The 11251-nt window shown below is 37.7% G+C and overlaps 1 protein-coding gene across 1 annotated transcript in view; it reads left to right on the top strand.

Annotated features, from left to right (window-relative positions):
* Positions 1 to 11251, top strand: part of LOC106882850 (uncharacterized) — a 191012-nt gene that overhangs the window by 111294 nt on the left and 68467 nt on the right. Inside the window, exons 8-12 of the mRNA XM_052971999.1 lie at positions 2351 to 2468; positions 5470 to 5583; positions 6927 to 7076; positions 8226 to 8292; positions 11069 to 11180. Of these exons, the coding sequence (XP_052827959.1) occupies positions 2351 to 2468; positions 5470 to 5583; positions 6927 to 7076; positions 8226 to 8292; positions 11069 to 11180 (561 nt within the window). The remainder of the gene's footprint in view (positions 1 to 2350; positions 2469 to 5469; positions 5584 to 6926; positions 7077 to 8225; positions 8293 to 11068; positions 11181 to 11251) is intronic.

The following is an 11251-nucleotide window of genomic DNA, read 5'->3' as shown; positions in this document are numbered from 1 at the left end:
AGTAATCTCTTAAATATTTTTAAATATTTTAATGTGGCATAAAAATTGCCACATTATAATAATCTTGAAATTGTAACTGAAAAATAGATGGGAGGGATGAGAAAAAATGTGTTATTGCATTTCAAAATTAAAATAAAGGAACGTTTAAAGGCTCAGACAATTTTCTTGCTCAGATTTTATACAGATTGCCATAATTCATTTAATGTTGTTGTTGGCACTCCGTCGCTTACGACGTCGGGGGTTCCAGTTGATCCGATCAACGGAACAGCCTGCTCGTGAAATTAACGTGCAAGTGGCTGAGCACTCCACAGACACGTGTACCCTTAACGTAGTTCTCGGGGAGATTCAGTGTGACAAGGCTGACTCTTTGAATTACATTACAGGTATAACAGAAACAGGAAGTAAGAGTGAGAGAAAGTTGTGGTGAAAGACTACAGCAGGGTTCGCCACCATTTACTGCTGGAGCCTCGTGGAGCTTTAGGTGTTTTCGCTCAATAAACACTCACAACGCCCGGTCTGGGAATCGAAACCGCGAGTCCACTGCCCTAACCACTGGGCCATTGCGCCTCCACAATTCATCTAATAGACTTCTGGTAAATCAGAGATACTTTGTATAACTTTATAATGTAGGAATAAGAAGAACAAGAAAATGGAATTGGTCTAATGGTATTTGAATATATTAATGACTGTATTAAATATAAAAACAGTTTGCTAATTGAGGTTTCGATAGGTTGATATCTCTGGTCCTACATTGAAACCTGTAGGTGATGGTAAACCTCTGTATGCTAACAGTAGAAGGTACTTGAAGGAAGAGCAAGAAGAATAATATGAGGAAGTTGTAACAGCATAACAAGTAGTGACGTTTAGTGTGATAGGGGTATGAGATGTTTTGGCGTCAATGATTTGGTGCTGCCTTATTGGACATTAGATGTAATGTTTTTCTCCGTCTCTCCCTCTCTCTGTTTGTGCACATGAAATCTAGGTATGTGTGTATGTATGTGTAATGTCTTTCTCCCTCTCTCCTCCCTCACTCTATCCATATACGTATATTTCTGTGAGTGCAAGCATGTGTGAATGTATGTTTGCATCCATTGTCAAAACATGCTGTCGTCAAAATGGGTTGAATGTCCATTCAGCCATGCCAAATCATCAGCGTTCAAATTGTCATACCCAATTGACTCATTCTGGCGTGACAGACTTGTCAAACCCTTTCTGATATGAAGAAATGTATGTTAAAATGACAAATGATAAGATTTGATTCTGATAGTGTTACTGTTGTTTTAACCCCAAATCAGCCCAGATTATAAAATCTGTAGACTTTATAATAATCAAAGGTGTTGCAGCTGTGACTATTCCATCTTTTATTTCATACAGTGTATCTGGGCGTCTATTTTCGAAATGTTCTTCATCTTTTGAAGTTATGATTTGAAGGTGATTTGGCTGGTATTTCATCATCATCGTCGTTTAATGTCCGCTTTCCATGCTAGTATGGGTTGGACGATTTGACTGAGGACTGGAGAACCAGATGGCTGCACCAGGCTCCAATCTGATTTGGCAGAGTTTCTACAGTTTGATGCCCTTCCTAACGCCAACCACTCCGAGAGTGTAGTGGGTGCTTTTACGTGCCACCAGCACGAAGGCCAGTCGGGCGGTACTGGCAATGGCCACGCTCAAAATGGTGTATTTTACGTGCCACCTGCACAGGAGTCAGTTCGGTGGCACTGGCAACGATCTCGCTCGAATGTCTTTACACATGCCATCTGGCACAAGTGCCAGGAAGGCAATGCTGGGCACAGGTGCCATGACGATTTCGCTTCTTAGCAAATTAATTGAAAATATAGGTCTTTTAAATAGTTATACTATGACAGTTGATTGTGATAATTTGTTATTTAGGAGATAAGAATAAATTATTGGCAAACCTCACTTTGCAAACTGTCTCTCTGTTCAATACAATCTTTAATTTGTCCAAACAATAACATGTCTTTGTAATGCTTCTCTTCTGGTTGAGTCATGTAAAACAATCACTGCCGTAGCCCTTTCATGTTTGAGAGTGTTAGCAATTTATGCAGATACACCAAAACATGCAGACTTTGCAAGAAAGAGAAATGGCAAGTGAAATATTCTTTTCTACCCTAGGCACAAGGCCCAAAATTTTGGGGCAGGGGGCCACTTGATTAGATGACCCCAGTAAGCAACTGGTGCTTAATTTATTGACCCTGAAAGGATGAAAGGCAGAGTCGACCTAGGCAGAATTTGAACTCAGAACATAAAGACAGACAAAATACTGCTAAGCATCTTGCCCGGTGTGCTAACATTTCTGCCAGCTCACCACAAGTGAAATATTGAAAAGAAAACAATGTTGTCTTAATGTGTCATTTCTCATTCTAAATTTCAGCCAAGTGTGTCCGAAGACAGATGCTCTTTATCCTGATTCTATGGCTTTAACTTATGATGATATTAATAAAAAGGTAAGAACTAAATTTAAGAACTTCATAATAAATGGGGGGGGGGGCATTAGAGGTGCGATGCATACTGTGCACACAGATAAATTTCTTTGTTGTATGTCACCAAGTTTAAATATAAATATTAATAATTATCCCAGAATATGATCTAAGTTAAAGGAAATTTGTCAAAGAAGTGAAAAGATCTATAATGGGACTAGAAGGTTCCTGATACCTGTGGAGTATCTCCTTCTCCCATTACAATTATTTTTTTGTAGTCTTAGGATTCTGGAACTCGAAGAAGAGGCTTACAAGTAGATGCATTCAATGGTTGTTTATTTGGTTCTCATTTCATGGGGTTTGCTCCCGGTGACCATCTGTATGTCAGCGCACAATTCGTTAGCTCCGTTTGCGAGAGGTGTTTTACCTCTGGAGATAATGGGTAAAGTTAGAGCGTTTTAAGAATCTGCTGTGAGCTGCTAGGTTGCAGTGTTATTCAATGTGAGTGGCAACGCGAGAGAACAGAACGGGTTACTCAATACACCTCCTTAAATAGATGTTGCCCACGAGAGCCTCGCTGTGGTCTAATGGTCTCATGCATGGCAAACATGGTTGTAGGTAAGATCTTGCTCTTGTCTCAGACCTGGCAATGGCCGCTGGCGAGATCTCGTACAAAATGGCGCTGGCTTCTTGTGTCATGCTACAGATAGTTTTTATTTTTCATTTCCACTGAAGAACCAGGCGTGTTGAAGAAGACACTTATATTTTGACTGCCTTTCTTTTTATAGCTGAAAGTCATGCTCTTTTTACATTTGCTAGTTGTCACACTTCTTCCTAAGTTTTGTTTTGTCCAAGATATTCTTTATGTTCTTCTATATGTCAACATTTCAAAAGCTTCTAGTTTGTCAGATAGTTTTCATCAGTGTTCATTACTTATTAAAAAAATCAGTAAGTAAATATACAAGATTGTACATTTTTGTTGTTGGTGTAGTAAAATAGATGCTGTCTGCATAACAAACAATAAGTAGGTTAAGTAGGTGTTAACATATTTAATATATAGACTATTGATGTGACTGTTGATATGAATTTGTACTTCAGCGGAGGTGCAGTTGAAACTAAATAATACATAATATTTTGTTAGGTCTCTCTACATTTGAAGTTCAGACCAATCAGGTTTATTGTTGTTGAACCCTAGCTTAGCTCAAACACAGTTATAACCATCTCATTTTTTTCACTCAGACATAACAGCATGGCAGTGTGGTTACAAAGTTCATTTCGCAACCACATAGTTTTGAGTTCAGTCCCACAGCATGGCACCTTGGGCAGGTGACTTCCACTGTATCCTTGGGGCAGCCAATGCCTTCTGAGTGAATTTGGTAGATGGAAACTGTGTCAAAATCTGCATCACCATTTAACATTTGTTTTCCATGCTGGCATGAATCAGATGGTTTGACAGGAGTTGGCAGGGTGGAGATCTGCACCAGGCTTCACTTGTTTGTTTTGGCATGGTTTCTATAGCTGGATGCCCTTCCTAGCACCAACCACTTTACAGAGTGTTTTTTTGTGTGGTATCAGCATGGGTGCTTTTTACGTTGCACCAGCACAGTTGCTTTATCCTCACCCAACACCACTTGACAACCAGTGTTTGATTTGTTTATGCCTTTGTAACTTAGTGGTTTTGGAAAAGAGGCTGACAACATAAGTACCTGACTTAAAAAAATACTCACTGGCGGGTGATTTGTTTGACTAAATCCTTTGAAGATGGTGTCCCAGCATGGCCACATTTCATTGACTGAAACAAGTAAAAGATAGAAGATAATCTATCTAGAAGTATGTTTCTCCTTTTAAAACTTTGTCAAAAGAAACCATTAGTTTGTATTTCCTCTTTTTTCCTAAAAATATTTCTTGAACTAACCTTGGAATCCATTTGTTTCCTCTGTACAACTCTTCTTATGTCAGCCATAGGTAAATCTACTTGCTTTTCTCACTCAGTTCATTGATTGTTGAGATAATGACTGGATTAGCTAAGAGCACATGCTGTGATAGCTACCTTTTATTATATTGATTCTTACTTGTAAACAAAATTTGAAGATGTGACCCAGTTTTACAGTGTGTATTTACCACTTTATATTTCTGTAACTTAATGATTCTATGAAAATTACTTTCGATATTCCAATATCTCATTACGTTTGCTGCTGTGTATTATTTATTGTTCCTGCATTAGTATCTTATTACACTATGTCATCGATTCTTCTCTACAGTTTATTTTTTACTATTCCAACTGATCAAACGTAATTTGACTTGAGCTAGGGCATCAAAATTATATGCTCATTTCTGCATGGAAGCTTAAATATTATATTCTGTGTTACCACTTTTAATAATTAGATAATTTTAGAAGTTTTAAATGAATTAAATGGCTAGATCAAATATTTCTTAAATGCCCCTCCTGCCATTGTTTTTTGCTAAATATCATGGTGAATGACAATGTTTTTGAAGATTTGCAGTAGGTTAACATGTATAATCGTGAACTTTCTATGCTTCATGTTGTATTTTTTTTTTTGTCACTTATTCTTTGTAAGCCTAGTACTTATTCTATTGGTCTCTTTTGCCAAACTGCTAAGTTATGAGGACGTAAACACCCCAACATCGGTTGTCAAGCAATGCTAGGGGGACAAACACAAACACACACACACACACACACACACACACACACACATATATACGACGGGCTTCTTTCAGTTTCCGTCTGCCAAATCCACTCACAAGGCTTTGGTTGGCCCGAGGCTATAGTAGAAGACACTTACCCAAGGTGCCGCACAGAGGGACTGAACCCAGAACCATGTGGTTGGTAAGCAAGCTATTTACCACACAACCACTCCTCTGCCTTATTTTAGATTTTGAAATATTTCGGTCTTGATAATCGGTCTATTTTACTGAAACTGTGGATGGTTTTATTTTCATTTTAGACATCCTGTGCCTTATAATGTTGTCTAGTAAATATTTCTCATATAATTGTTTTCTATTTCAGATAACTTGTGTCTATAGTGACCACAGTCTGTATATCTGGGATGTTCATGACATATATAAAGTTGGTAAAATATGGTCTACATTATACCACTCAGGGTGTATTTGGGATCTAGAGGTAAGGAAATTTCTTTTTACTATAAACTCAATGCATCTCTTCTTATATTAAGACACCTGTGCTTTTCTTTCTATCATACTTCAGCTTCTCAGCATCTGGCCTAAAGCTACCCCCTTTTTCCTAATGTTCCCCCACTACCTAGTTATGGGGTCTTTCTCTCTTTCTTTTTTTTTTTTTTAATGTCTTGTAACTTACTTGGCAACCTCACTAATGCTAGCAGCATTAGTAAAAAACACCCAGTATTTTTGATTGGCATTAGGAAGGGCATCTAGCTATAGAAAACATACCAAAGCCACTACCTTTGCAGCTCACCAGATTCTGTCAGAGCATTCCATCCATGCCAGAATGGAAAATGGATGTTAAATAATGATGATTATGATTATGATGACCATAGGTGCAGGCATGGCAGTGTGGTTAAGAAGCTCACTTCTCACCCACTAGGTCTCTAGTTCTGTCCCACTATGCAACATCTTGGGCAAGTGTCTTCTACTATAGCCATGAGCTAAACAAAGACTTGTGAGTGGATTTGGTAGACAGAAACTGAAAGGCGGCGAGCTGGCAGAAACGTTAGCACACCGGGCGAAATGCTTAGCGGTATTTCGTCTGCCACTACATTCTGAGTTCAAATTCCGTCGAGGTCGACTTTGCCTTTCATCCTTTCGGGGTCGATAAATTAGGTACCAGTTATGCACTGGAGTCTATGTAATCGACTTAATCCCTTGTTTGTCCCCTCTATGTTTTTTAGCCCCTTGTGGGCAGTAAAGAAATAAGAAACTGAAAGAAACCCATCATGTGTGTATATGTGTGTGTGTTTACAAAGGAATATTGTGGCTGAAAGTATAGAACAGAACAGGTGTATGTATACCCACGCACACTTGCATAAATATTGTTTTGTTTATGAAGGAATGGTATGTAGTTGAAAGCTTGAAATATTGAATGATAATCCTGCAGATTTGACAATGAAGCTTTGTTGTAATACTAAAATGGTGTGCTTTCTTTAATCAAAAGCTACCAACTTATTAAATCTGAATAAAATGTTAGAGTGCAACAATAGTTAAAAAATCCATGTTCCTCAATTTACTGGTATTATTTTCAGTTTTCCATTCGCAGTTTAACTTTAAAAAAATTAATTTACTTAGAAAGAAAATATGTTTATTTATTTATTGCAATGCTTTTTCTAACTTCAAATTTATTTGAGTAAGAGAAAGTTTTTTTCGTTATATTTTCTGAGATATATTTTCTCAAACAAATTTTAATGTTTTACTTTTATTAAAATTTTAATGATATTTATTTTTTAAAGTTTATTGTCTTTGATCTCATCCATGATATTTTCGTATGTTCAGATATATCCAGCAGCAGAGAAAAATAAAAATACTTCATGTCTTCCACCTGGTTCCTTTATTACTTGTTCTAATGATGATACAATACGGGTTTGGAACATCAGCCAGCATATTACAGAATTGGGGCCTTACAGAAGAAACATATACAGCCATGTAAATACCATCTATTCTTGTTTTTTTTTCAATTTAATAAAATCCATGCACATTATTGTTTATAATTACATCTGTTCATTTCTATGTACATGCAACAGTGTATGTGTACATATATACAAATATTTTATATATATATATATATATGTGTGGAGGCACGTGACTTAGTGGTTAGGGTGTTGGCATCATGATTGTAAGATTGTGGTTTCGATTCCTGGACCTGGCGACGCGTTGTGTTCTTGAGAAAAACACTTCATTTCATGTTGCTCCAATCCACTCAGCTGGCAAAACTGAGTAATGCTGCGATGGACTGGTGTCCCGTCCAGCTGGGGAACACATAGGCCATTGAAACCAGGAAACTAGGCCCACAAGCCTGGCTAGGCTTTAAAAGGGCGCAATCAAATATATACACATACATACAAATATAATTGTCACTAATTCAGGTACAAAGCTAACAGGATGTTACTGAATTCCATTGACACTAGATCTTAAATAGTATTTTGTTTTAATGACCCTGGAAAGACGAAGAGAAAATTAACCTCACCAGGATTTGAACTCAGAACATAGACTTGGAACTCATACCTAACGCATTTTTTAATGCTCTAACAATTCTACCAATTCATTGTCATTAATAATCCTTTTTTCAATGGGCTTGAAATTTTGGGGTAGGGGTCTGGTTGATTACATTGGACCCCAGTGCTCAACTGGTACCTATTTCATTGACCCCGAAAGGATGAGAGGCAAAGTTGACCTCAACAGCATTTGGACTTAGAACACAAAGCTGGGAGAAAGACTGCTAAGCATTTTGTCTGACATGCTAATTATTCTGCTATATCACTGCTTTAATAAAAATAATAACAACAATAATAATAATCCTTTCTACGATAAACACTAAGCCTGTAATTTTGTGGAAGGGGCTAATTGATAATGTCAATCCCAGTATTTGATTATGGGGCTTCAATTAGCCAACAGTTTTTACAATTGAAGATTAAATTTCAGAAAGCTAACTTCTTTGGTTATTTATATTTTTGGGTATTTTCTTCACTATTTAGTTTTGAACTTAAGAAATTCTTTGTTTTAAAACTTATTTTTCTAAAAGTTATCAAGGAATTTTAGTGTCAAATGTACAGAAATATTATTTTTGTATTTCAGGAACTCTTGAAGACATATTACACAGATCCCTGTTATTCTTTTCTCTGTGATGGGGACTGCAATACAGGTAAGTAACATTGATTATTTGGGTTTTCCAACCGTCAGCTTTATCCAATGAAACAAATTTATATAAAAGTAACTACAAACAGTACATATACTCACGTAGAGGTCGTTTTGAAGGCCCAAGTTTTTAGATACAAGAAATGATTAGCTGGGATAATTTTATTGAGTTGAAATTTAGCACCAGACATGAAATATTTAACAGTTGGTGCCAGGAAACAAAGCACGAAATATCCACCAATTCATCATTATTGCTTTAACAACCACTTTTCTCTGCTTGCATAGGTCAGATGGAGTTTATTGAGGCAGATTTTCTAAAGTCAGATACCCTTCCTGTTGCCAACATACACACACACATCTGTTCCCCCCAAAATTAACATTTCCCCATGGCCAAACATGTTTTGGCAGAATATTGGAAATGACATTCATTTACAACAATCACCTGATATCAAGGTAGAGAGAGAGAAAAAAACATGTGCGCATACACACACACACACACACACACACACACACACACACACACACACACACACACTCACTCACACCTTCCAATTTCTGTCAAATGGAAGAGGGAAACCTAGGGACACATGGGATTAAATGGTAAGGACAGATCTCAAGATGTTGGGCCTCACAGAGGAAATGACAATGGACCGAAATGTCTGGCAATATGAAGTTCTAGAGAAGACCCACCCGTGTCAGCAAAGCCGAGTTCTACAAGTGCTGTGTGTCTCACCCATACTTAACAAGAAAGCTTCTCACACATTCTACCACAACAAACCAAACTGCATCTCTACATCTCTTCTCTTCCTCACATTTCTGCTTCATGCACTATGCTTGCTTCCCACTCCCCAATCCTGTCCTCTTGGCCCTGTGCCACTGTATCATTGCTGTCTGCTTGCCCTCTGACCTGTGTGGTCCATCCACCCGTAACAAGAAAACTTCATTCACTCTACCCCAACAAACCAATCTACACCTCTACATCTCTCCCTCACATTTCCTCATGGCCCTGTTCCTCTGTATCATTGTTATTCAGTAGCCCCCTTGAATATATATATATATATATATATATATATATATATATATATATATATATATATATATATATATATATATATATATATATATACCCAGGTTTTAGCCCCACCCCCTACTCTTTAATCACACTTCCTTTGCAATATCCTGCTGCTTATATTGTGGTGCTTGAACCTCAAGGGTATGTCCTGGCATTTTCCACCATCTGTATCTCTCTCTTCTTTTACTCAACCATCCCATTTATATTCTGATCCCTGTCCCTTGTGAGTATGTCTGGCATTTTGCCACAATCTCTATCCTGCTGTCTCCCACTTTCTCTCCTCCTGCACTTCCCCCAAGTTGGGTAACCATGTATTTCCTTTGCGGTAGTGCACCTGTTTCTGTCTTCATTTCTGATCTCTCTATCTCTCTCTCTCTCTCTTTCTCTCTCTCTCCTTGTACTTCTACTGAAAGACACCTGTTTCTTTCTCGCTATAACCTTTCATCATCCAACACAAGGTTGCCTCCTCCAATGCCCCCTTCCCTCTTGAAATTTTTTTTTGTTTGTTTGCCCTGCAAGTACTTGGTGACTCTGTCAATGCAGGTGCCACTTGAAAGTACCCAGTCCACACTGTGAAGTGTTTGGTGTTCGGGAGGGCATCCAGCTGTAAAAACCTTGCCAAAACTGGCCTCGCTTTTACTTGTGCCATGTGAAAAAACATTAAGTCCACTCAGCTGAGTGGTTGGTGTTAGGAAGGGCATCCAACTGTAAAAATGCTGTCAAAACTGTCACAGGAGTCTGGTAAAAGCTTCTGTCTAACCTGGTCTTGTGAAACCACCCCACCCATGCTAGCATGGAAGGCAGATGTTGAATGATGATGATGATGAATTCACTTGCAAGTTGGCCCAAGGTACTGTGCAGTGAGATTGAACCTGAAATCACATATTGTAAAGCCAACTTCTTTACCACACAGCCAAGCCTGCACCAGATAGAATGCAGATATATAGGCACAGAGGAGTGAGTGATTATTACAATGATGGCTATTTAACTTCATAGGCCAACTCAAGGCTCCATGAAAACATGGAGCATTATTACTGCTGGTACAATTACTTGTTCTACTCCCCTAACATATAAGAAGTTGACCCATGTGCAAGACATCATAAATTATTGAGATCTTGGCCCAAAATCAAGAGTTCATTGGACATGAGATTGACTTTTACTTGAGTTTATAAAGTTGTAGCTTTCTTTGAATAATTGTTTCTGTTTAACCTCTTTACCTATTGTCTAATTAATAGCAGTAATTATAGCCACTTCATTTTGATATACTACTTGTAGTTAAGGTCTGCATATTTAGAATGTGAACAGCTTGTATTCAAGTAATTATAATTATCTCATTATACCTATTTACTTGTGTTTTGTGGCTATTTACCTGTTTCTCTGACTATTTAGTTATTCACCAGGTTTTATGGATATTTATCTGTTTCTGTGACTATTTAACTCGTTTTGTGATTATTTAACTCTTTCTGTGATTGTTCAGCCCATTCTGTGGTTATTTAGCCCATTCTGTGGCTATTAAACTGCTTCTGTGACTATTTAGTTGATGTAGCTTGCTCTGTAACTGTTTTATTGCTCCTCTTAGCATTTTGCTTGCTCTGTAACTGTTTTATTGCTCCTCTTAGCATTTTGCTTGCTCTATAACTATTGATATGACTTAAATGTGTCTGATTTCTCTTGAAAGAAACACTTCAGAAACTTTTTTTTCTTTTTTAAGGTGCAGGAGCCGAAAAGTCTGAAGGAAAAGAGGGCAAAAATGGTATTCGGGCTATTAAAATCAGCCCAGATGGTCAATGTCTGGCTTCAGGTGATCGGATGGGAAATGTTAGGTATAGCTGTTTTTTTTTTTTTTGATTTTTTGCATGGTTTCTACAACTGGATGCTTTATTTAACAATCGCC

The sequence above is a fragment of the Octopus bimaculoides genome, chromosome 11 (genome assembly GCF_001194135.2).
Source record: "Octopus bimaculoides isolate UCB-OBI-ISO-001 chromosome 11, ASM119413v2, whole genome shotgun sequence".
NCBI lineage: Eukaryota > Metazoa > Mollusca > Cephalopoda > Octopoda > Octopodidae > Octopus > Octopus bimaculoides.
This window is presented reverse-complemented; position numbering and strand designations above follow the sequence as displayed.